The sequence below is a fragment of the Castor canadensis genome, chromosome 8, assembly GCF_047511655.1.
Source record: "Castor canadensis chromosome 8, mCasCan1.hap1v2, whole genome shotgun sequence".
NCBI lineage: Eukaryota > Metazoa > Chordata > Mammalia > Rodentia > Castoridae > Castor > Castor canadensis.
This window is the reverse complement of record NC_133393.1, coordinates 103,148,068-103,176,026: the sequence shown is the minus strand read 5'-3', so window position 1 is coordinate 103,176,026 and position 27,959 is coordinate 103,148,068. Positions and strand designations below refer to the sequence as shown.

General features: G+C 32.3%; 1 protein-coding gene across 10 annotated transcripts in view; it reads right to left on the bottom strand.

The window, feature by feature from the left end:
- The window catches only part of Usp15 (ubiquitin specific peptidase 15), a 132,392-nt gene that overhangs the window by 76,399 nt on the left and 28,034 nt on the right, over positions 1 to 27,959 (bottom strand). For 7 of the 10 annotated variants that reach the window (XR_002213037.2, XM_020174968.2, XM_020174976.2 and 4 more), the window contains 4 exons: positions 26,346 to 26,476; positions 19,060 to 19,186; positions 12,589 to 12,734; positions 8,552 to 8,613 (listed from right to left, as the gene is read on the bottom strand). Coding sequence is in view for 9 of the 10 variants with exons in the window: in XM_020174968.2 (XP_020030557.1) it covers positions 8,552 to 8,613; positions 12,589 to 12,734; positions 19,060 to 19,186; positions 26,346 to 26,476 (466 nt within the window). In the remaining variant the exon portion in view is untranslated. Of the gene's footprint in view, positions 1 to 8,551; positions 8,614 to 12,588; positions 12,735 to 19,059; positions 19,187 to 19,840; positions 20,128 to 26,345; positions 26,477 to 27,959 lie in introns of those variants that run through there. The other 3 variants (XM_074083801.1, XM_074083808.1, XM_074083802.1) reach the window with 3 other exon arrangements.

The following is a 27,959-nucleotide window of genomic DNA, read 5'->3' as shown; positions in this document are numbered from 1 at the left end:
AAGGCTTATACTAGCTAACATCTCTAATTTCGTTTTAGACTATGACTGCATTTATTTTTCACTTGTCCTGATTTCTGATCTATTTATGTAGTTAACCTTGACTTACATGTGTTACTATAAATTCCTTGTTGTATCTAACCAGGAAAGAAAGAAAGTAACCAAGTTGGCCATCCCTAATCTAAAAATCCAAAATCTGAAATATTCCCAAATATAAAACTTTTTGAGTACTAACATGACACTCAAACTCTGGAGCTTTTCAGATTTCTGGACTAGGCATACTCAACTGGAAAAGTCTATGCAAATATCTCAAAAACTGAAAACACCTGAAACCTAAGACTTCTGGTACCAAACATTTTAGATAAGGGATACTCAACCTGTAATTACTTGTGAGTACTTATGAATATCAAGCATGTATATGAGAACTCATACTCAAATTCATTTACACATGTAATACACATGTATATAAATTTTCAAACTTCAACTAAACGTAGATTTGGCCTTTAAATAGTCTTTACCATTAGTTAATCTTGACTGTGACAGCATGCACTATTTGATAAACTTAGGACCTACTATTAAGGTTATACAGTGTCTTACCAAAATAGAAAGTGGAATAGACAGTAGAAAGAAGTTTTAGGCGCAGAAAAGATGTGCTTAGTCTACAAAGATTTTCAGAGTTCTTAATGAATATTAAAGTGAGAAAAGTCTAAGTAGAAAATTATGAGATGGTATATGTTTCTGTACAGGTACAAGCATTTCCATAAAGGATCTGGAGTTTAGATAAGTAAAAAAGTAACAAAAAAACAATTTATTGGTAAATAACAGAACATAGGAACTTCATCCTGTTACTATGACACCTTTGCCTTTAGGTGACAAATACCTAGAAGGACGTACATATTTAAATAAAAAGAGATTTAAAGTAGCTTCTCTCTCTCTTCAGGAATCATGCCACTCCAACTAAATCCCACCTTAAGTAAATAAGTACCTTTCATGATGCATGCTCTGGATCTGTTGTTCCACTTTCTGACAAGTCTTTATAACCCCTTTCCATTATCTATTGCCCTCTACAATCATACTACCTAAGTAGTACAAATTAGTTTAAACAATGTTCTCTTATTTGTCAAGTACATTAACCATCTCTGGTCTCATTCCTCCTATTTCTGCAACATTTAGCATTATTAAACAGTCCCCTTCTAGAAGCTCTTTTCCCTTGGGCTTTGTCACAAAATACCTTCCATATGTCCCTGACTCTTCATTATTCTATTTCATCCTTTGGTCTTACATCATTTCTTTGAGATATCCTTTAAGACTTAGTATATTGTGCTACTGTATACTTCTGATTGTCTAATAATAAATATAACTCCACATCTACAGTTCTTATTACCTTCCAAGCTTGGTTCCCTATTTTTAATTGTATCCGAGGCACTTTTGTTAGGCTGTTTGATTATCCACACTTTAAAATCTGAGAAAAAGTTATTCCATATCTGTTTCTTAATGACAACAATAACAAGATCAAATGTGACAAAAGTGTGAAAGTCTCAGTATATGTTATTAATGGCTTATTAATTTAATAATGATTTATAAATGAAATCAACACTTTATGTGATAAGAGCTTCCTAATATGCATTTTCATGATTTTTAACCAAATAAGTCTATGTACCATTTCTAAATTCATTTAGCTTTACAGTAATATATACAAACTGGGGCTTAATTACTCTCCAAAAAATTCTAAAGTGTTTTATACGGATGGTGTAGAAAGACAAATGATATTGCAATCACCTACAGGCTTATTATGTGCCCCAAAAAAAAAATTAATATGCAACTCTTTCATTTATAAAGTGCTGCTTCTCTCCAAGCAAAATGCTATAAAAATACTATTAAGTCATCAAGTTGGAATTCTGTTAATCAGAACATTATAAATGGCAGAAGGAAAGAAGCATGAGTAAAAATTACTGCAGGGTTTCCCATTTGATTTTGCTCATGCCTGAACTGGTTGATGCTATATTCTTCTCTGGACATTTTCTTGTCCATGATAAGGGACTCAACGGAATCATGGATGACTTTTAATTTCTTTTCACCAACTACCTAATCACATCTTTTTCAATATTTTTGAATAATTAATGAAAATTAATCAATTAAAAATCCAATACTACCCTTACAGGAGGGAATTTTTTAATTTAACTCAGCAAAACAAAAGTTTAGATATTTCCTTTACAAAATGTCAATAGTTTCAAAAGCATTCATTGAATAATTATTTCTAAACGAAACAATACAGAAAAAAATTAATAGTACTTATAGTCAAAATTTAATGAAGTCATTGGGCCGGAAGCATGCTTCACTGGTAGAGTGCCTGCTTAGCAAGTGCAATGTCATGAGTTCAAACCCCAGTTTCACCCATCCTACCCCAAAATGATTGACATTGTACCTTACTTAGAAGCCACTACTAAGAAGTAAGTTGTAATTAAACTACTGATAGAGATTTCTCCCAGGGTTCCACAATTATTCTACTTTAAAATCATTTTTTAGAAATATAAGATTGGGGCTGGGTTGTTGCTCAATTAGTAGAGTGCCTGCCTAGCAAGTGTGATGCTCTTGAGTTCAAACCTGAGTACAAAAACAAAAACAAAAAACAAGATTAAATAAGTAGACTATTCATCCAGTTATAACATTCTTAGAAAATAAATGGTCAAGTTTAACAAAATTTTAAAAAGTAGACATAGGACTTTTTTTTTAAGTATAGAAAAGAGAAAGTTTTTGAGAGGTTGTAAGAAATCAGATACTTAAAACTGGATTAGAAATGCAATTACTGAAGAAATTAATACACAGCATGACTATAAAGATGAAAATTCCAAATTACACTTTGATTTTTAGCAGAAAAATCCAGCCTGAATGCTTCTGAGTGGTTCTTAGGTAGGTTCTTAGATACTGAATATAAACTTTGGGCTATTTTACATGTTAATTAAAAGAATATATACACCACACATATCCATACAATATATACTTTTGTAAGTATTAAGACTACCTGTTCAAATTTTATAATTTATCCTTAGCATTTTTTAATATTAGCATTTCTTGTCAATTATTCTCTTACCCTTCAAATTTATACTGTAACATAAATGGTTTCAATGCTAACCAAAATGGGCTTAATACAATTTTAGGACCTTCAGAACACTAATGCTCCTCTGTTTTCAGTGGTATTAGAAAAGTTACATAAGTAACACACGAACATATCTTTTACATGTGTGTACTGTGGTAGTAATTTTACATTTTCTTGTTCACAAGAAACACCTACCATGCAAATTCTTGGACTCACCATAAAGACTTACATTCTGCTAGTTTGAGTGGGAACCACATAGTACATATCCAATACATTACCTACAGAACTTTTTTTCAAGTGTGTTCCCTTTACACCAACAGCATTAGCATCACCTATTAGCTCATTAGAAATAACTCACATCTAGATTCAATGACTTAGAAATTCTGGAGAGGGTACCCCAGAGTTAAAAAAACTCTACATGTAATTTTTCTTTCTACCAACAAATTATAACTCCAATTATTTTTCCCTGCCTTTTTATGCACTAGGTAGGAACTAGTAATGTGCTATACAGTATGTCCAGTAATCTGGACAGATCCCAGGTTAGCAATGCTTATTAGAACTATCATCTTTACAGCATTTGAGAACCATCTACTACATACGATGACAGTTTTGAGGAGTATAAAAAAGGTGTTCTATCTTTTAATATTTTAAAGTTTGTTCTTGAAAATCTAAAATTACATGCTCTATGCTGGTTTTGAATCTGCCTATGTTATATATACTTATAAAAGGATTTCTATGAATACACATGCATTCTACTTTTTAAGCTAACATTCATTCAGAAAAAAAGAATTTAAATTCTTGCTTAACATACACAAGTATTAATAAAAGCAAGTGGTAATTCCTCAACTTTATCCTTTTTTCTCCTCTAATTGCTGCTATTTCCTTCTACTAAATTTATGAGTGATTGTAAATAAGCACTTTTTACATTTAAAAAAGTTCACGAGTGATATTTAATTTTATGTAACATGTTTAGTGTTTTAATTTAAAAATAGGTGCTGAATCATCTCATTCTGCTGTTCTCTCTCAACTTTATGCTTTAATGTTTCTTTCAGTTTTAAAGATCTCACCATTGTTACCACCACCCTATTTTACCTTTTCATTCTACCAGTGATGGATATTTAGCTAGACTTCCTCCAACTCCTCACTACTGCAAACAATACAGCTACAAAGATTTTATTTTCAGATACCTGTATTAAAATTTATCTGAGCCAGACACAGTGGCTTAAGCCTGTAACTCTAGCTACTCAGTAGGTTAAGATTAGAAGGAGTATGGATCCAGGCCAGCCTAGGCAAAAAATCTGCAAGACCCATCTGAACAAAAAAGGCTGGGCTTGGTGGCATGCATCTGTCATTCCAGCTACGCAGGAAGTATAAATAGGAGGATTGTGGTCCAGGCCAGTCTAGGCATAGCTTAAGCAGTAGAGTGCCTGCCTAGCAAGCATGAAGCTCTGAGTTCAAATACATACTGTCAAAAAAACCCCTCTATGTACTGTGGCTCAAAAGGATTAAGCACTTTTAATTTAATTAAACACTGACTGATTTATATGATCTGGCAATACTAGTTTATACTTTCATCATCAAAAAGACTTCTACATCCTACCCAACACTTTAAAAATTTTTGTCATTCTGGTGAGTGAAAGGTTGTATCTTGTAGCTATTTTCACTTATTTTTCCTGATTACTAGTGAGTTAGTCTATCTTCTTAGCACTTCACATTCTTATTTAAACTGTCTATTCATCTTTTTTCTATTTTAGAAGTTGTTTTCTTTGTTTCTGCTAATTTAGAACAATTCTTTACCTATTATTGGTATTATTACCTTGTATTTAGATGTTCCAAAGTTGATATTTGGTTTTTAAGTTTGTATATGGTTCTTTTAACAGAAATCCTTAATTTTAATATAATCAAATCCATTTCCCATATTATACTCTGTGATCCTTAAGCTGCAGACATTTTCTAAAATTTCTTCTTTTGGATGTAAAGTTTTTTTTTTCTTATTTTGGTCTTTCTAGAGTCAGCCTTTTCTCCAAATATGTAATTCTCCTAATAAAATGTAAGTATCCATCTGTTTTAAACTACCTCACTGCCTACTTGTAACACATTACCATAGCATCATATTCTCAAATATATATTATGTCTTTCTGAGCTCATCAGTTTGTTCTTGTCTATATGCATTTTTTGCTAGTATCATAATGCTTTTATTACTATAGATTTGTAGTAATTTTTAATATTTGGTAGTCATAGTACTCCTTCTTTCCTCTTCTCTGTTAAAATTGACTTAGCTAATCCTGGACTTATATTATTCTATGCTTATTTAAGAATGAGTTTGCTAATTTTCTCAAAAAAATAAAAAAGAAAAATGCTAACGAATTTTGTATAGGATGCAATGACATGACTGAAAACAAACATCACCAGGTTAAGCAATTTAATATATGATAAACCTTGTCTTCTAGTAAAGCTAGAATTTTCTCCATGAAGGTTTTATGCATTCTCAATTAGGTAAAGTTTTGTATATAATTGTGGTGAGAAATGTATAGTTCATTGGCAAAATCCAAATTGTTCACCTATTAATAGAAAAAAGTTTTACTGGAACACAGCCATACCTATTTGTTGACATCATGTATAAGGGTTCTTTCATACTACATCAACAGAGTTACAGTTATGAAAGAGACTATATGGCCCACAAAACTAAAAATGTAGATGCATTCTAGGAAAAAAAGACTACTAACCTCCAGGTATAGAAAAAGCCTATTTGTTTAAATTAAGCAAACTGACAAATTTTCTCAGTTTTGGTACTCTATGGGTCTTGGATTTTTATGCAGATGTTTGTACTACATGCAAATAGTGATTTTTCTCTCTTATTTGGAGTATATTCAAAATTTCACAAAATATGTTTGCTACTACAGGATTTTGCTGAAGTGAATATTAACGTGTTTGATACAGTCTCCCCTTAGACTACAGAAATATTACAATTATAGGCACATGTACTATATTACTTCTCAAAGAACTGAAAGTCTACCTTTATCAAGTTATGAGAATTTGCTTTTATTCTTAGTTTTCTGAGAGCCCTTTACATACACAAGTGAAAATATCAAAAGTATTTTCTGTATTCTGGTAAGTTATCATCTGACAATACTAAGAGTATGTTGCTATATAGTATTACTTACATTTTACAATGAATGGATACTTAACTTTTCATATTTCAGTATTTGGGATCCTTATTAAACTGGCAGATTAGGGAGGACTGGGACTCTTATTTATACTTCATGTATGTCTAGTATTGTCATTTCATTCACCAACACTTACTGCATGAATAGTATGCTAGGTAATACATGATACATTATTTTTCTTTTACACACAGTTGGCTGAGTCAGTTAAAATGACATTGGGTCAAGTGTGATCATGCGTGTCTGCAGTCCTAGCTACTTGAGAGGCTGAAGTAGGTGGACTGCATGAGCCCATGAGTTTAACACCACCTGAGCAACACAGCAAGGCCTTGTTTAATAAGAGAGAGAGAAAAGAAAAGATAATGGGTACAAGAGAAAATAGTCTGAGGAAAACTGTAATTTTACATAGAAAAAATTTCTCATGAGAACTCACAATATCTTTATATTAATCCAGAGCCAATTTTGTAATTTTAAAAATTATTTAAAGATATATTAAGTATGTAGCAACCTAAACATAAATGATTAAAAAAAACTTAATCCAGTGGGTCTGATCTGATGAAAAGTGAATATTCACAAATTATTCACAACTTCCAAATCTTCATCAGCTAAGAAATCTACATGATTCAACCAATATGCTTTTAATATCACCTTATTAAAAGTTCTAATTTTATATTAAGTTCTACCCTTGTCTTATACTATATCTGACTAAGTAGGGTACGAATAAAAATCACCTCCATGTAAGTAACATATTTAAGTGACTCCTCAGGACAAAGTTACAGAAAAAGCTTCGCACAAGATAGAGAAGATGCATTTTAGTTTTGAAGAAAATAAGTAGCAAGTTTTTGTTGATTTGTGGTTATCATCTTACTTCATTACTTTAAGAATTTCATACAGATTCACAATTCCTCATCAGAAAATCTGAAACTCTAAAGCAGTGACAAGTTAAAATTTTTTTCACAATCCATGTGGCAAGCAACCCAATCTGAACTGGTATGAAGCTACTTGTAGGGCTCATTTATCTCACTTGACATTAATACTAATGTGTTTGATATAGTCTCCCCTTAGACTCTAAAGAAATATTATAATTATAGACATATGTACTATATTACATCTCAAAGATGTGAAATGTCTGAATATTGAAACACAACTGGCTTTGTTCTTGATAAGCAGTGTGGATCTGGAATCTTTAAAAAGATTCTTGATTTCTTGGGCTGGAGGCATGGCTCAAGTGTTAGAGTTTCTACCTAGCAAGTAGGGAACCGTGAGTTCAAACCCCAGTACCTACGTGAGAAAAAAAAAAAAAAAAAAGACTCATAATTTCTCCCTCATTTGCTGTCAAAAGCAACTCTTAATACCTGATACTATCTCTGCATATGCTCTTATACTCAAAAACATTTATTTAAATAAAAATATTACCTTCACACTAGATTCATAAAGGAGCATATTAACAGATTTTTTTAAATTTCCTTTATTCATATGTGCATACAATGATTGGGTCATTACTCCCCCCTTATCCCCACCCCCTGCCTTTCCCCCCACCCCCTCCCTTTTGCCCCCATCCCCCTCACTTCCAAGCAGATACTGTTTTGCCCTTATCTGTAATTTAGCTGAAGAGAAAGTATAAACATTAGTAAGGAGGACCAGGGGTTTTTGCTAGTTGAGGTAAGGATAGTTATATAGGGAGATTCCTAGTTTTGCTTCCATGTACATATGTATTACTTTCTAAATTGATTCTTCTCGAACTAACCTTTCCTCTAGTTCCTAGTCCCCTTCTCCTATTAGCCTCTGTTGCTTTAAAGTTTCTGCATTAGTTCCTCTGCATTGAAGACATCAAATGCTATCTTTTTTTTTTTTTGGGTTACCTACCTATCCTCATACCTCCCTTGTGTGCACTCGCCTTATCATGTGATCAAAGTCCTATCCCCTTGCCGTGTTTGCCCTTGATCTAAAGTCCGCACATGAGGGAGAACATACGATTAGATTTTTTTTTAAAATCACAAAAATACTTTAAGAAAATTAAACAAAATGTTCAATTGTTTGACTACATTTTAAAACTGAACTTGCTCATTTTTAATATTTATTTAGACTTCCTCATTCTAAAAGAGATTTGAATGGGAAGTCTTAAAAATTGTAACTTTAAGTACAAACTTAACTTCTCTAAGAAAATAAAATACAAAGACTATGAATTTTTCAATATCCAATGAGATTTTTCTATCATTCTGGATTTCATTATCTGAAATCAAAGGCTTCAAAATCATGCAATGATCAACCCATAAGAAGTGGGAGCACTTACTTAGGAGTAGAAGGACCCCTTGGCCACGTTCCGTCTTCATTTTTTTGTTCTATCACTAACACCTGCAAATATGACACAATAAAGGGTGTTTTTCCAGAACTATGAAGTTAAAATAGCTTTAGAAGATAAGCTGAACACACTAAGAAACTAAAATAATTCTGATTATTTAAAGGATACAATAGACAAAGTGAAGAGGTATTTATCTGCATTTTAAATCCAAAGCTGGGCAAAGGAGAATAAAAGACCCCAAATAGAAGAAGTAAGCAATAAAAGTAGAAGAAGGTAGTTGAGCATGTTGACACATGCCTGTAATCCCAGCACCCAGGAGACTGAGGAAGAAAGGATTGTGTGCTCAAGGTCAGTATGGACTACATAGCAAGACTCTGTCACAAAACCAAAAAACAAACAAACAAAAAAATCTAAAAAGGAAAGAATGTAAAGAAAATTGTTGGTTCTGTAAGTTTTAAGAAAACTTAAAGTAAGTAGAATATAAATTCCTGAGTATAAAGTGTACTGTTTCTATTTGTATTCGTAGCTTGTCACATAAGACTATGAAGTAACCATTGTCCAGTTCAGCGATTATACTGATGCACGGTCTTTGCTCTTATTATGCAAATACTACCGAGGAACAGTGGCACAGCTAATTCCAAATTATAAATTATACATAATTTACTTAAAGCTTTGAAATTAATGTTCATTTATATTATCACCATGTAAACCACAGAATCTTTTAATAGGAGTTACATTTATGAGAATCAGACTGAAGTTCCCTGGTGCAACATGCTGAGGTCAACAAAAGTTGGTCTAGCAAATGAGAAGTGCACGCTGAGGCAGAGTTACACTTTACTTTAAAACATCCCCACACCCTTCTTTCAGACTGAAAAAGAGACCTTCTTCTAGTTTTTGCTATGGATTAGACTATAAAAAAGAAAACACTTAAAAATAAGTAGCAAAAGAAATTTGTGGTATCAATAAGGGGTTAATATGTAAATTTCAATGGGAAAAAGTGATATGTAAACAATAAGAGTTAAAATAAATACAATGTACTACAAATCCTTGTATATTCTATATATTCAGTCCTATCAACTCTTTTTCCTACAGTTGCTATTTTGCAACCTACTCTACATACCCTAGGCAATATATTTTTGTGGACTGTGTATTTACTGGTTATATATAAATTGGCACTTTGATCCTTGTTTCAGAATATGTATAATCACTAATGAAATACTGACCTGCAAAGTTCATGGAACCTTGTTAAAAGATATGCTAATTAAAACAGAGTTGTCTTCAAAAAATTTAACATTTCTTCTATTTTATTAGGATATATTCATTATACAGGGGGGATTCATACTGACATTTCCTATATATTCAGAACATTATATGATGTATATGCTACACATAAAGAATAAGTGCACCTGGTACTTCCCATCCTCATCATCTTTCTGATTGTATTCCTCTCCCTATCTGCCCCAGGCAATCACCCAATGCCTCAAGTTTCTAATTATCATTCCAATATAGTCATATATTTTTAAAGATTTAGAATTTAGTAGTGATTAACTTCTGAAGGTTTTTATGTACTGCAACTTGTAAGTATAGTGACACATATAAACATACATACATAAACATTATGGTCATTTGGAAGAGTCAGAGCAGTTACAAAACAAAGAATTTTTAGCTACAGAATTTTCAGCTGTTTAACCATAACACCTTAATCTCTGATAGTACTATACTTACAATTCCATATTTTTACAGCTACAGATATTATTGTTAAAAGGCCGTCAGAAATGTTAAAATTCACTCCTTTATTCAAAATTTTTTTCTGAATAAAATTTTGTTTATATGTAAAACTAATTCAGAGTTAAAATACTTCTAGAAAAATTTCAAAATTTCAATACCATCCATTTTAGGGAGACAAACTCTTCAATAATTTATCTTTGTCTAACTTTCTAATGAGGATACTTTCAATTTTATGTGAAGGGAAAAATGTTCAGAATAGTATTCAGTTAATTCATTTATCAGTCAAAAAAGAACTACTCTAAAATGTGGAAACTTTAATGTATATTATTTGAAATATTACCATTATAAAAGATCAAATGTTCTTAAGGATATTTAATCTAATTAAATTAGCACATTCTCTATTTTTCAATCTGATACATGCATACCTACCAATAACCTCAGGATAGGTGCATGGCTTAAGAGGTAGATCGCCTTTGTAGCATGCGTGAGGCCCTGAATTCAGACTTCGGTAACATAAAAAAAACCAAGAACCTAAAGTTATTTTCTTTCTAAGCCTCAGTTTTCTAATGTACGTGATGGAGAGAATAACATCCATTTCATAGAAATTGATTATTTCTATTTAAAAATATTTAAAGAAATAATTCTCCTAGAGCTACCTCAAGTTCTAATGGATAGTAACCAAAGAGAAAGGTTTATGTCTAGTGGAAGAAAGAAGGTATCTGGTTAGCTAGAAAGGGAATTTTTGGCAAACTAATAGGGTTTCAAGGTCCTTTAGTTTTGATCAGGTAACTTTCCTTTTAATTGTTATTATATACTGGATTTTGAAAGATTTCACTTAAGAATCAAATGGCTAAAATAGATTTAAAACTCAGTTTTTTAATAGCCTAGCATTCTACTAGACATATAATAGGCATTTAGTAACAATTAATTTTCTTTAGTTTTTCTGAATTTTTTTGTAACTCAGTATGATATTATTGATGTTAATAGTAATTCTTAAATAAAACAGAACAAAACAAAAACTTCTACATATCGCATCATCAGTCACTGTGTTATATACTAAAAAATGTGAATCCCTGCTCCCCACAAACTCTACCCTAAACAAGAACCTCATAGTCTAATTAAGTGTAATATTCAAAAGATATATTCATAAAGTATTTTGGAAATTAAGGGAGAAATTATTCTTTAAAACAGAAAAATCAGTGGATATTGAGAAAAATAGGGAAGGCTGAAAAACAGCTTTGAAGAATGAATAATCTGAGCTGGTATGCCTACATGATAGGATGAGATGGGATGGATAACTTGAATATTCAAATGGTTGAAAGGAACTTTTGCTGGATGGATGCAGAGAATGGAATGAAGAGTATGTCAGGCATCAAATCATGTATGCAAAAGCATAATAATATGGAATAGCATAGTGTGTTCAAAGAACTATAAACTTGGTGTATTGTAATATACCAATGCCAGAGTAAACCATAGGACAAGGATAATCTCAAGATGCTGGAAAACTAGACAAGAAGCTAAACCATGACTTGTATGCTGGGTTACATTACCCATATCCTATAATTATTAAGGAGCTGCTTTATGAAAGGGAAATAATCATGTTTACATTTTAGAATGAATACTCTAGCACAAATAAGACTGAATTGCCACGTAACAAATTGGAGATAGTGGGTGGGATCTACTAGAGTGTGAAAGGTAAGGGCTGGGAATGGAACAGAGATTAAGTGAAGAGATATCCAGAGGTAGAATCAGTTGTTGATTTTAACTAAACATCTTTGTTTCTCAAAACATGAATACAATTTTTTGGATTATGAAATAAAGGAAGACCAAATTAGGAAATAATACCTGCTAATTGGGGTTGGCAAACTATCGTCTACTTAGCCTGCTGCCCTGCTAAGAACAGCTTTGCTGTAGCACAGCCATACCCATTAATTTATATATTCTTTACGGATGCTTTCATGCTACTACAATTTCAAAGTTAGAGTTCCAACAGAGACTTTATGGCCTGCATTTTGTTTTTACTATTTGGTCTTTCATAAGAAATTTGGTGACCCATCTTAGAATGTAGCTTCTTTATTTTTATTTGAAAATTGTTTCTTTTTAACAAACAGATTATTCCCAAGCTAAAGGACAGAATCAGAAGTTGTAGTTATTGACCAGCAGGGACAGAGAAGAGGTGAATTTAGAGGAAGCCAAAGACAAGAGAAAACATTATATATTGCAGGATATTCATTAAAGTTTGTGAATCTAAAAAGCTTTGTGTATAGTATGCTAAAACAGACATCACTGCTAAATAATACCTGTCCTTGGTATAAGCCAGCATCCTGAATGGTACTGTCTGGTTTATTCAGTGGTTCAAAAGTATTACTCATGTATTTGTTCCACAATCTGGTCTCCTTCTCATCTGGAATACTGAAGATTTTCCTTATTTCCTTTTCAATTGTATCTAAGATTTAAGAATAAAAGATATATAAATATAATAAATTCTAAAAATATACCATAAAGAACTAAATGCACACTAGAGTATTATAAATTTGGAATAAGGACAGAAGAGCAAGAATAGACAAACAAATATGTAAGAAACATAAAAAAAGTTTTTAAGACCAGCTATATTTTTTCAGGAAAACAGATAATTGCAACTTTAGAAGATAATTACTTAAGGAATTTAAGACCTCACAAAGTAGGAGTTTAATGACATAACACTATAATACAATGTTATACTGGATGAACTTTACCTTTTGACACATTATAAAATTAATGTATTTCCTGGGGATATGTAGGAATTTGAAATTAAAATATGACTAAGAGATGTTATAGATGGAAAAACTTTTTATTTATGACAACCAGTTTAAGAATAATTTATAGTAAACAATATATAGTGTGAACTGCTCACTAGAATACATGGCCAATGAATGTAAAACAAAGTGCCTTGTATGATGGGTTGTCTGTATTGATCAAAATTTTTTACATTCTAAGTAGAAACATATTATTTCTTTATTTCTAAGTCAATTATCTTACTGAGTAGAAAGCAGAAGTTTTCTTTTTTCAAAAAAACCCAAAACAGTTGCTTAAATTGTATAAGACAGGATTATATATGTATCTAAGAATATAGTAGTAACTAAGTTTCAGTAGATATAGTTAAATGAATCTTTAAAATTTTTAAATAGTACAAAGAAATATTAGATAATACTATCATATCTATCTAATTCTGGTAAATAACCCACCTAATAGACTAAAGAAAATTATAATTAAGCAGAAGTAAGAATAAAGGTACTTCTAGCTAGGCATGGTGGTACACACCTATAATCCTAATACCAGGAGGCAGAGAAGAGAATTATGAGTTTGAGGCCTGCCTGCACTAAGACTCTGTCTCAACCCCTCCCTTGCAAGAAAGGAAGGTACTTTTGTAAGATTATATAGAATTTTATGAGCTCTGACAGTACTTTTTGTTTTTATTCTTAGTAAGGGAAGTCAATGAGGAGTCTGGAAGAGAGAAGTAGCATAATATGATTGACATGCTAAGTGTTAACTTTTGCTGCTCATGAAGAACAGACTATGGGGGTCAAGGTTGGGAGACATGGCTACCACAGCAATCAAAACCAAGGTGGCAGAAGTGCAAGCAGTGTTAAGAAGTCAGAATGTGAATAGATTCTGAAGAAACTGCTAAGAAAATATGCTGCTAGATTATATGTAGGGTGAGAAATAAAGGAATCAAGATACCAAACTTTTTGGTCTGGGCAATTGGAAGAAGAGGCAATTAATTTCAGAGATCAGAAAGAATGGCAGGGTAGTAAGTTTGGGGGAAAAGGAAGTTTAACTTTATACATAATTATCTTGAGATGCTTATCAGATATACAAGTGAAGCTATGGAATGGTTGAAACTGAAATCAGGGAGAATTTTGAGTAGGACATATTGATTTAAAAGACATCGACATGAAGAAAACCTTTACAGGCAGACTAGATGAAATCTCCAAGAGAGGAGACCCTAAGACTAAGCATGGAGGTACTCTGATGTTTTCAGATCAAGAATATGAAGAGGATCTTACTTCAGTTAAGATGGAGCCACTAAGAAACTGGGTCCTGAAAGCCACGTAAAAAGAAAAGTAGTTTACTATGTTAATTTTTGCTGGTAATTTAAGATAGGAGACTTATAACAAGCACTAAATTTGGCAATGGGGAGGTCATTAGAAACAATGACAGAAGGACTGTCAAGGGAGTGTTAGCACTAGCATAATGGGTTCAAGAGAGGATTGGAGTAGAGGAAGTAGTGGCTAGAAAGCAAGATGCGAAAACATTGGCAAATAAAGCTACAAGTAATGAGAATAGGTGGCTAAGGTTAGGTATATATCAAGAAATGGAGTTGAGGGCTGGGGGGTGTGGCTGAAGAGGCAGAGTGCCTGTTAAGTAAGTGCAAGAACCTGAGTTCAAATCCCAGAATATCCAAAACTACTACTACTACAACAAAAACAACCAAAAAAGATGAATATTCTGGGATAACAGCTCTGGTTATGTACTGGCTCTACCATTTGTTACCAGGGTGAACTGAAGTACCTTCTAAGCCTAAGTTTTATCATTTATGAGGATAGAGAGTTGCTGAGGTTCAAATAAGAGAATTCCTATAAAGTACCTAAAACATATTAAGTATTCAGTAACTGTTAAGTTGTATAATAACTATAACCATGAAGCCTCCAAAATTTCTCACGATTAATGTTAATTTAGTAAAACTTTTTGCTTAAGAAAGGAATCAACTTAAAATTGAGATACAGTAAGAAATTGTGACTCAATAGACATACATATGCACTGATATTCTACATTCAATTCTCTTTACTCCAAAACTGTTTAACAAGCACCCAAAGAAATATCAGTCTCAAAAACATTAATATAGCAGAATAAGAATTTGTAGCTATACAAAAATTCAAAGCATATATAATTTTAAGATATATATATATCCAATGTATCAAATGGATATCCAATATATTCATTTAAAAGTATTAGAATATTTAAGTTATGATGACTAAAATCTATGCTAGATCACAAACTTTTTGAAGCATATTCTTTACAAACTTTTAGTATTTAATATGAAGTATCTGTTTTGAATTCAGAAATTAAATTAGCTATTTTCATGAGTTTTAAAATACTCAGTAAAATAATTATCTAAAATAAATAAAAAATTTCTCAATATAATATTAATATACAATTTTCCTATTAAAATGAGAGAATATCAATCTGTACAAATAACTAGAAAACATTACCTTTATCAACTGTATTATAGGTGGCTTTCCGTTTATATTCCCATTGGCTATAAATCTCAGATTATTCTTTGAATTAATTTTAACAGAATAATCTTGTAAGGAAGACATATTTTTACTGTGTACATGTCAGCATAATTTTCATCTACTGAAAAATTCCACTTTTTAGTGTATAAAATTTTACTTTCTTGAATATGTTCCAAAACTCTGGAAATTCAAAATGGGAAAAAATTTATCTATACTAATAACTATAATAAAATGACTTTCACAATTTGGAAATTAATATTTTAAGCACTCATTTCTGTGTGAGTTTATTCAAATTGAATCTTAAACTTATAAAAGTTATACCTAAATAAAGATGTAGAAATAAGTAATTCACAAGTTAATATTTTATTTGGTGAAGATATTAGGTTTAATTAAGCACTTGGTATTTTTTATTTCATATAAAATATGGGTTAAAATATATTCCTACTTTCAAATGGATAAGTGGTAAAAGTCAAATGTATTTATAAAGTTTAGAAATGGTTTCATTTACTTTTAGTCAGTGTTCTTAATGATAGCTAAATAAGGAAATCTTATACATAAGATAAACTTGCTAATCTCTTTTCTATGCTGAAATACTGCAATTTAAATTTCATAGCAATTTATTTCAACCTTTATTCAAGGCTTTTCATTTTAAGTTAAAACATGGCTTTTATTCATGTGTTTTTTGGCCATTGGACTTCTTCCTTTGAAAAATATCTATTCATTTCATTTGCCCATTTCTTCATTGAGTCATTTATTTTTTGGGAGAATTTAGTTTTTTGAGTTCCCCATATATTCTGGTTATTAATCCCTTGTCAGATGTATAGCTGGTAAAGATTTTCTCTCATTCTGTGGGTGCACTCTTCAATCTGGTGACCATTTCTTTTGTTGTGCAGAAGATTTTTAATTTCATTTGTACCATCTGTTAATCCTTCCTCTTAGACTTTTGAGTTCTATTCAGAAAGTCACTGCCTATGCCAATTAATTCCAATGTGTTTCCTGCACTAGCTTCAAAGTTTCAGGTCTTATATTAAGGTCCTTAATCCACGTTGAGCTGATACTTGTACTGGGTGAAAGAGATGGATCTAGTTTCAGTTTTCTGCATGCAGATATTCAGTTTTCCCAGCAACATTTGTTGAAGAGGCTGTCTTTTCCCCATCATATGTTTTTGTGCCTTTGTAAAAAATCAGGAGGGAGTAGCTGAGTGGATTCATATCTGGGTCTTCTATTCTGTTCTACTGGTCATCTTGTCTGTTTTTGTGCCAGTACCATTGTTTTTATTGCTATAGCTCTGGAGTATAGTCCAAAGTCAGGTATTGTGATACTTCCAGCGTTGCTCTTTTTCTCAGTACAGCTTTGGCTATTCGGCCTTTTGTGCTTTCAAATGAACATTAGGGTTGATTTTTCAATCTCTGTGATGAATGTCATTGGAATTTTGATGGGGACTATATTGAACCTGTAGATTGCTTTTGGAAATATAGCCATTTTCACAATATTGGTTCTGCCAATCCATGAGCATGGGAGATCTTTCCATCTTCTGTAGTCTTCTTCAATTTCTTTTTTCAGTGGTTTAGTTTTCAGTACAGAGGTCTTTTACTTCCTTTGTTAAGTTCATTCCTATTTTTTTTGAAACTATTGTAAGTGGAATTGTATTCCTATATTCTTTCTCAGTCTGTTCATTGTTAGTATATAGAAAGGCTACTGATTTCTGCAAATTGATTTTGTATCCTGCTACTTTGCTGAAGCTGTTTATGATGTCAAAGAGTTTTTTGGGGCGTCTTTTAAGTATAAGATTATGTCATCTGCAAATAGAAATACTCTGACTTTTTCCTATTTGAATTCCTTTTATTTTTTCTGTCTGTCTTATTGCTCTGGCTAGGAACTCCAAGACTATATTTAATAGCAGTGGAGAGAGTGGACACCCTTGTCTCATTCCTGACTTTAATAAATGGTTGAAGAAATGCTCAACATCCATGGTCATAAAGGAAATGCAAATCAAAACCATGTTAAGATTCCTTCTCACTCCTGTTAGAATGGCTATTATCAAGAACACAATCAACAACAAATGTTGGTGAGGATGTGTGGAAAAAAGAACCCTCATACACTGTTGGTGGGAATGTAAATTAGTACAACTACGGAAAACAGTATGGAGGCTACTCAAAAAAAAAAAACTAAAAATAGAACTGCCATATGATCAAGCAATACTACTCCTAGGGATACACCCCAAGGAATGTGAATAAGGTTACAATAAAGCAGCCATGTTTATTGCAGCATTATTCACAATAGCTAAGCTATGGAAACAGTCGTATGCCCTACTACTCATGAATGGATTAAGAAAACATGGTATTCATATACAACAGAATTTTTTTTCAAACATAAAGAAGAATGAAATTTTATCATTTGCAGGTAAACAGGTGGAACTGGAGAACATCATCCTAAGTGAAGCTAGCCAGGTTCAGAAAACCGAAGGCCACATGTTTTCTCTCATATGTGGGATATAGACACAACACAAATATAAGTAATACTATGAAAAACAGGTTACAATAAGGGAACATCACATATGAGAAAGGGAGGGTAAAACATGGAAATTAAGAAGGTGATTATGGTTGATGTACTTCCTACACAAGAATATAAAATTTTAACCCTGTAAATCACCATAAGAAGAGGACTAAAGCAAAGAGGAGAAAAACAGAAGGGATGAACCAATTCAAGTTATCATACATATATACGTGGAAATGTCACAATGAAACTCCCTATATTGTCATCTTAAACATACAAAAATGCCATCATTTTGTTTTTTTTTTAAACAAAAACAGAGAACAGGAAGGCAAAACAGGTCCTGTCTGGGGATTGGTACCAGTAGGAAGGGAAAGAATACAAGGAAAGGGGTCAGAGGGTGAATACCATGGAAATATTCATATATGTATATGGAAAAATGAAAAAAAAATCCATGGTATTTAACTAGAACAAAAATTATATATTTTAAATATACATGTTTATATAAACACAGAATCAGGTACACTAATATTTGAGACTTTGATTCCCTAACTTACTTGTTAATAGCAACAAAAATTAGTATGTCTTAATAATGGTAAGCCTGCTGCTTTAGCTACTTAACAGTATTTGGTCAAAAAGAATAAACTGAGAAAAAAAAGAGGAAATAATCAATTGGCATTTTCCATGCTACCTTACCACATTTTATTTAAGCAAGTTTTTGTTTAAAGCTATACTTTACAAACATGACACACACTTTCCTAAAGCCAAATTAAAACAGTAACGATTTGATTTTTAAAGCAAAACGGCACAAATTTAAACTCATTTAATAAATGGAAAGCAGAGTAATGAAGTAATTCAACTCTAAGCTAAGACATAGTGTACTACACTTGAGGATCTGCAAGGTTTATGAATAAATCCTTAAATGGTTATCATCCTAGTAGCATATAAAAAAGAAATTACAACTAAATATAACAACAGTTTAGAGACAGGCTCTTGTATTACCTATTGTGTCGGCTTTGCTAAATCTTCGAGTTACAACATTGTTCATGTTTCCATTTTCACATAGCTTCAATTCTGTGAGATATACTTCTACTTTGCAATGCTTTACAAACATACCCTGTTCAACCACCTAAAAAATGAAACAAATCAGTGTCAGCTATATCAGTATCTTTCATTCTCATAGCAAAATACTTCTGTAAAGAGATTTTAGGAAAACATGCAGACCCCTAATAATTAACTATTAAAACCTTCTAATATAAAACAGATACTAGAGAGCTGAAAATTTAAAAAAATACAAAATTTAACAGAATATAATAATCATGTTTTCAAACATTATTGACAGTTTGGAGAGGTATTCCCCTGATCTTTAATACTGGTACATCATAAGTAGTGAATATATCCAATCTTCATGATCAGAAAGTTGCACAAAATGATTACATGTATGTATATATTTTCCGTACTTATTTACATATACAGACAGCTCTGATTAAATATACAGACATACTCTAGCTTTTAGTAATGACTCCAAAGTTTTATATAATTTAACAATGTCTGGATTATCATTCTTTATGTTAAAATAAATCTTTTAAAATAGTAACTCCAAATTACTGTTGCCAAAATATTCAGCTATGGCCCTGAAGCGGCTATGTTAGTTTCATTCTAAAATGACTTTGCTTGACCTTTAAATATGTATTTAGTAATTCTATGCAACAACAACAACAAAAACATTAAACATGCAAGCAGTAAGGTAGAAAAAGATAAAATATTTATATATTAGGGTCACCTTTTAAATAAGTTTACTTCCTTTTGATCTTCTAAAGGTTAACTGTAGGATTTCAGTCGTGAATACTGTTTCTGAAAATAGTAATTGGCCTGATATGTGATACACTGGACAAATATGGCAAAAGGGAGGCTCCAGATGACTTAGATGTACTCACAAACTTACATCAATTGAATATGGGACATAAACAAGTTATAGGCTCCACCTCTTGTTTTAATAAACTTAATTCACCTTAAAAGACTAATAAATTATGACTCTTAATTAACAAGATTTTTTTTAAACCTCTTATGCTTAGGTTAAGAATAAAACATACTTAATTTTATAAGATTACTGTTAGCTATATTTAATTAGAAAAAAACAATCAGATATTCTTATCAACAGAAATTTTAGCTATGGGACTCGTTATCTGAGTAAAATCCTAAAATAAAATCCCTCATTATGATTCCTATTGAGGAATATATTTTCTAAATAAGCATAGCTTTTTTAAAAAAACAAGAGACTCACTTTTTGTAATACTAATAAATATGTTCTAGGAAAGCACCTGATAACTGAACTGTCAAAAAGTCATCATAAGATCTCTGAAAACAAAACATTAAGATTATTCAAAATTCACAGTATTATTCAAAAGTTTTCTTATTTTTCTTCTCTCCAATAACATCTTACATTGCTAAAAGCTTTATTATCACTACTCGGATTACTACCACTATAATTATATCTTACTACTTTTAAAAACAGTATATTAATAAGCGGTTCCTTTTTAAAAAATACAAGTTTGTACTCAAACAATTTTTATTTAAAAGATCAAATTACATGTGTCATTAAAGGTTGAAAACTACAGCACCAGAACAGAAAAAAATCACTGGTGCGCTCATGAATCAGTGTTGCTATGGTCATACTTAAAGATTATTTGTTTATATAAAAAGTCACATTTCTTTATTAAAAACGTTCACATTGAAAATAACCATAGAAGATGATGATTTTAAAGATTGTAACAGTAAGAAAAAAGCTTATAAGAAATATGGTACAAAGTTATATTTACATAGCTGTTAAAAATCACCCAAATATATATTTGAGGTAAGTCTGGAAGTGAATACTCAGAAATGATATGTACGTTTAAGAATTAGAGGTGGCAATGTTTATTCTATGTGAATTATAATGTTATTTTACCCATAAATAAAGGGAGCAGACAAGATGAAATGTGGGTCCTTGTTCAAAATTTAAGACTTACTGATATCTAAAAATATTTTTGTTAATTTATGAAGACAGTCTCTTTACTAAGTTTGTGAGGGAAATACAAGTTTATGCAGAATTTAAACAATGTAATTTCTATTTGTTTGTTTTGTTGTAAACATTAGGAGTATTTTATTCAAAGCCGTTAAATATAGGAACCTTAGTCTATTTTTTATATCTAAATATGTACATTTTACAGAAACTTAATTCTATGTGTCGCCCTACTCCAAAAACGGAAAGAGAAACAAAAATAGTTTCTAAAGAAATTTGGTACTATAAAACAATTTAACAACACTGAGACTAATGAACAGACTTAGAACTCTGAAGAAATGAGCTACATTCATTTTTTAAGCTTATTAGTGGAGATAAATTAGAATGAATTCCTGGAGTCAGGGTAAGTATAGTTAACAATAAAGACAAGGACATAACTATTTTATAGGCATAAAATTCCAGGAACATCTCCTGACAATAATTAGAATAATAAGGAAGTTTAGCAATTAGTCTGATAAAAGGTTAATATGAGGAATCAGTTACTTATCTGCAAAAAATGAAGTTGAATTTTAAAACATTAACAGCAGATCAAAATACCTAGGAACTGAGCTTTTTTATTGTAAAAATTATGAAATACTGAGCAAAATTATAATTAATCGATATAGACTAGGGGTGGGAAGTCACCACATTGTTTTGTAAAGGGCCAGAAAGTATTTTCAGCTTTATATGACTCTTGGTCTCTTTTGAAACTACACACCTCTGCTGTTTTGTAGGTTGTATTCTATTTTGGTGAGTTTTTTCTTTTTGGCAGGGTGGGGGAAACACTAGGGTTTGAATTCAGGACTTCATGCTTCCTAGGCAGGCGCTCTACAGCTTGAGTCACTCCGCAAGACCTGTTAATGTTTACTTCATAATATTTTTCCCTCTAAAAATATTTTCCCCTCAGACTCTTCTAATACTTGTATTTAAGTAGGACTGGCGTAGTGTCTCAACTGGTAGAGTGCCTGCCTACCAAGTGTAAGGCCCTGAGTTCAAGTCCCAGTACCACCAAAAATAAAAATAAATTGCTAATACTTGTATTTAAGTTATAAAGATCCTTCTAAAAATGACTTTACCTATTCTTTGACAAAGGAGTTCCTCATGTATCCCAGACTGGTCTTGAACTCAAGACCTCCTGCCTCCATCTCACTAGTGCTGGGACTGCAGCAGTGCACCGCCTCCCCGCCAGTTCCTCAACCATTCTGTTAAGTTGTATTTTCATTAAGATTTAATTTAAATTTTTATTTCTTCTTTGACTTAGGATTATTTAAAAGTATACTGTTCCAGTTCTAGATAGCTGAGGAATAATTTATCTCTGTTACTTATTTCTAGCTTTCTCCCACTATAGGGACAGAAAATACCCTGAATAATTTCTGTTATTTGTAATTTATTGGGATTACTTTGATGGTCTAGCATGTGCTGAATTTAACTAACTTTACTAAGAAGACAATCTAAAATTTTTGTCTGAGTAGTACCGTGAGACACCACCCCTAATTTTTTAGGGGTGATTTTATAGTTACAGACTTGGCTTCAATGTTAGATCATGATTTCCTGACACTGCTCTGAGTTTGATCTTTGCTTAGAAATACTTTTTAGTTTTAGCATCATTTGCAGTGTGGAGGAAATGGGAATCTTTAAAACTTGCAAATGATGGCCCTATTTTATTTAACAATCCTGTCTTCAGCTCAATTCTCTTCACACATTTGACTACAGGTACTACTTTGGCAAATTACTAAATTCATTAGACACATATTTTTACCTCTTAGTTTGCAGTAGGTAACATGCTGCTAAAGTTTCTGCTATATATAACAAAGATCCTTTCCCTACAGTTTCCAAGATTTTTCCCACTTTTCCTTGAAGTTCTTACTGGCAGCCTTCTCAAAGTCCAAAATTCTAGTGACAGGTTATTCATAGCCTTTTAGAATTTTGCTAATACTCTTAAAAGGTCTTATAGCTTCTGCTTACTGTACAGCTCCAAAGTCATCACAATGCAAGTTTTTGTTGTCAGTACCCTACTTACAACAGGTTTCCAAACCAGTATCAGCTATCTACTGCTGCATAATAAGTTACCCCAAGGCTTAGCAACTTAATGCAGAAAACATCTCATCATTTCTGGGGATAAAGAATCTGAGAGCAATTTAGCTGAGTTGATGTGGCTTTTGGCCTCTCATGAGATTGTTGTCGAGTTGTGAACTGAGGCTTCAATAATCTGAAAATTCAACTAAGACTGGATGACCCACTTTCAAGATCACTCACACAGCTGCTGGCAGGCCTCCATTCCTTTTTATTGGTCAGAGATCTCATTTACAGGCCATGCAGGCCTCTCCATAAGCTGCTTGAGTGTCTTTGGCATGGGCAGTGAATCCCTACCCCTCAACCCAGTGAGAGATGAGAGGGAATCAAGAGTTATGTGTACACCCAGGATGTAAGCTGTACCTGTCTTTTATAACCTAACTTTTTTTTCTTTTTTTGCAGGATGGTGGTGCTGAGAGCTTCACTTTAGTCTTGCCTCCCGCTCTTTGTTTTTAGTCAATTTTTTCAAATGGGGTTTCTGTGCTTTTTGTAGGTTGGCCTCAAACCACAATCATCACACTTATGCCTCCTGAGCAGCTTAGTTTATAGGTATAAGCCAAATACCCAGCTTCTTTTTTGAAGCAGAGTCTTGCTAACTGTTTTGACTGTGCTAGCCTTGCCCCGTGACCCTCCTATCTCCATCTCCCAAGTAGCTGGGATTATAGAGGTAAGCCATGGAGCCAGGCCCTTTCATAATCTACTCCTGAAAGTGATGTACTATGAGTTCTACTATGTGCTTTTGGCTACATAGACCAATTTCGGTACAACATGGAAAAGACTGAAGGATTTGGATATGAGGGGTTGGGTATTTTTAAGAGACATGTTGCAGGCTATTGTTTTAATTGACATACTAATACTGTTAAATAATTTTGTTTGTCTGCAAATGACTTTTCATTTTCCTTCCTGAAGGATTCTTTTGTAATGCTTTCTATGTTGACACTTATTTTCTTTTAGCATATTGAAGATAGTTCATTGTTTTTTGAATCTCATTGTTTCAGTTGAGAAATCAAGTGTGTCTTTTTTACTTTAAAGATAACATATCTTTTTCTCTGTTACTAGAAATATCCTTCTCCCTTGCCTATTCAACATTTGTACTGGTTATAGTTTTGTTGATATTTTTCCACTTAAGAATCACATGATTTTCTCAATCTACAGCATGTATCTTGCCTAGTTTTGGAAAATTTGCAGCTATTACCTTTTCAGGTTCTAGTTGTACCCATTCTGTTCCCTTTCCTCTCCTGCTAAGATTCCAATTATATGTATGCATGCTAAATTTATTCCCTGTGTTCCATATATGATATCACATTTTTTTCAGAGTTCTCCATTCTTTTAAGTTCTGACTGTGTATTTTCCACCAACTCAGTTTACAAATTATATCTTCAGTTGTTTAGCATTACACCAAAACATGAAGACCATTATTTTTCATATCATCATACAGTGTTAGAATTGTACTAGGATGGTATTTAATAGTTTTATCCTACTTTTTAATTGTCTTATTTTTTGAGCATAATAAGCACAGTAAAGTTTCTAATAACTCCATCAACTAGATCCATTATGTGTCTGTTTCTACTGTTTTTCACAGATTTTGGTTCTACTGTGTTTCTTGCTTATATCCTTGATTTCTTATTTGTTTTTAAGATTGAATACCTGACATAATAAATGAAACATTTTAGAGGCCCAAGAAGATGTTTAATTTTGTGTTTACATTAAAGCAAAGTATTACCAATACCAGGTGACTTTTTTTTTTTATTGTTTTTTGGCTTTTGGTGGGTTTGTTGGGCATGGCACTTGCTAGGCAGGCATACTGCTTCTTAAGCCCCACGCCCAGCCCTAAATTCTGTTTTTTGTTTGTTTTGGTGGCACTGGAGTCAGTCCTAAATTCTGGTTTTGACACAGGGTCTCAATACCTTTGCCTCAGCCAGCCTTGAACTTACAATCCTCCTGCCTCCACCTCTTGAGTAGCTGGGATTATAGATGTGTTCTACCACATGGTGTTGGTGGTTTCTGTGGGATGTTTTTCTTTTGGTGGAACTGGGGTTTGAACTCAGAGTCTCACAAGCACTCTTACCTCTTGAGCCATGCCTCCAATCTCTTTTCCTTTAGTTATTTTTCAGGTACAGTCCCATATTTTTTGCCTCAGCTGGCCTCAGACTGAGATCCTCCTTCCTATGCCTCCTGTGTAGCTGGGATTGGAGACATGCACCATCACACCTGGCTTATTTGTTGAGATGGGGCCTTGCTAACTTTTTGCCCAGGCTGGCATCAAATCTTGTTCCTCCTGATTAACACCTTTTAGTAGCTGGGATTACAAATATGAGCCACTATGCCTGGCACTGAGGCTTTGTTTCAGCTGAATAAGTCACATGGCACACAGTAAAAATGAAAATTTCCAGACCTACTGATTTAATTTTAAGGAAGCTACATCTTTAATAAGAGCTCTAGGAAGTTTTATACATATTAAAGTGTGAAAACTATTTGACAGATTGGATAAATTATATTTACCCTATTAGAAATAAAAGTATAGTCTCCTAAAAGACTTCTCAAACTTTTTTCTTTTTACCTTATGTAACCTTTCATTTTTCTTTTTCTTTTTCATTTGGATTTGCTTATCAGACCCAGGTTACCAAGAAATCTTAGTAAGGCTTCTTTCAAAGAGTAGTAACAATGAAGTTGTTGTCAGTTGGTTTGATACATACCGAAAACTTATTAAGGTATATAGTTTAATACATTTGAAGATATTCTGGATACACATTTTCCTTTGTCCTTGAACTGAAGGTTTTCTTTTAGAATAGCTTCACAGGTAACAGGCTATCCTTCAATTGGCCAATTCCCCAGGAATGAATGAGCACCTAGACTACTTATATTTATACAAATTATTTATGAATTATCAAATACTTATGTAAGGTTAGCTGATTTTCTTCAAAACTTTGGTATCCTATTAAGGCAACACCCTCACTTTTTATTGCTCTCTGAAGTTCCAAAAAAAAAAAAAAATGAAAATTGTTCCTTTTTAATATTTCTACACTATAATTATAAAACTTTAAAATTGCACAATAACCTTTTGTTGGCCTTTCCCTCAAGATAAGTGGTAAGGCTTCACAATTCATTGAATTAACAATAAAATGTGAACTACTCAAGAAAAAGAATACTTCTATTCAGTTATTCTCAAATGTACCTTTCTTGCTATTGGCTCTTGACCTTCCATCAAGGTGTACCAGCTGACAAGTTTATTCCAGCCCTCAGTTGGCAACAGTATGTAATCCAATTCATCAATAAGATGTTCCTTAAGTGACTGTGCATCACCATCTGCAAAGGGAAAAATAAGCTCAATATAAAAAAAGAAACAATAGTACATATGTCTACATACATTTGTATAGATATTACAAATTATTTAAGCTCACAAAGATGACTTAAGTATGTAAAATAATAACAAAAAAACTCTGGGAAGATTCAAATTCGCTACATATTTCATTGAAAGCTTAAGCTTTCAATGTGTACCATCAGCTAACCAGTAAGTTTTTAAAAATATAATTTTTCTTTTATTAGGCTACTAAAATACTAATATGCAATTGTTAGCCAAGATAGCTGGCAGAAGAGTATTTCCCAAATATTTTGAGTATTAGAGATCCCTCACATTGGTAGTAGTGATAATTCTATCATCAGTTAACCCAGGAATGCGGAAGCAAATCAATAACCTTTCACAATGACTCTAAGACATACAGGTTAAAAACCGTGATGGAAGTCACAAAACGGTGTCTTGTGAATCGTCTCATTGCATGAGAAGGCCCATGACCTGGATTCCTCCAGGTTCTAAAATGGTAGCACTCGTTCAGATGTGGCTTTCATTCTGCAATATACTTTTAAATTTCTAGTTAAACTCAAAAGTTTAGTCCAGGCAGATCAGAGATCTAGAAGCATTCTCCTGAGTCATCGTTATATCACAGTCTTAATCTGGGACTCATCTGTTAATTAGCCATTTGAATTTCTAAACTACAGAAACAAAAATAGCTCATTGAGTTCTATCTAACTTAAAGGAAATTTTCTTGAGCTAAGTTAATTTTGTTTTCTTCTTTTTGTTTTTTGGGACAGGGTCTCACTATGTAGCGTAGGATGGCCTCAAACCTGTAATCCTCCTGCCTTGGCCTCCTAAGTGCCAGGATTATAGATGTGTACCACCACATTGGGCTTTTCTTGGTAATTCTTAATTAAGAGATATTGAAAGACATATTGTTCTTTGCAGTATTTCAATAAGGAGAAGGTACTTTTCCTAATAAGGTATAACAATATGAATCAAAAAGCAGGAAAAAAGCTTAAAACAGACTTATTCTTTCTGGAATCAATATGTGGTAACAGAACCTATAAACTTTGAGAAAGTTATGTTTTAAATAGAAACAGAAATGGGAAAAGTCTGAATTTTATAATATGATCTTCAATAGCAGATGTAAACTAAGCATTGATTTTTAAAGCTCAGTCTTTTAAACATTAGTTGCATCTTTTAAATTGTCAATGAACACAATTTGGAAGAGATTTGCAGAAAGCTCTGAAGGTGAAAGAAAATTATATATTTTAATCCTTCAATAAGCAACATGTATTATGAGATTACTACAGCAGATAATCATGTTATCACAGTGAATTCTCAAAACAACCCTATAAGATAGGTAAAGATTATAATATATAGTCAGAGACATTGAATAACTTTACCAAGGTAATTTAGGGAATTACAAGTACTACAAAGAGTTTTATTATAGAAAACCATACTTCTCAGTTAATTTTCCCAGTAATACCATGA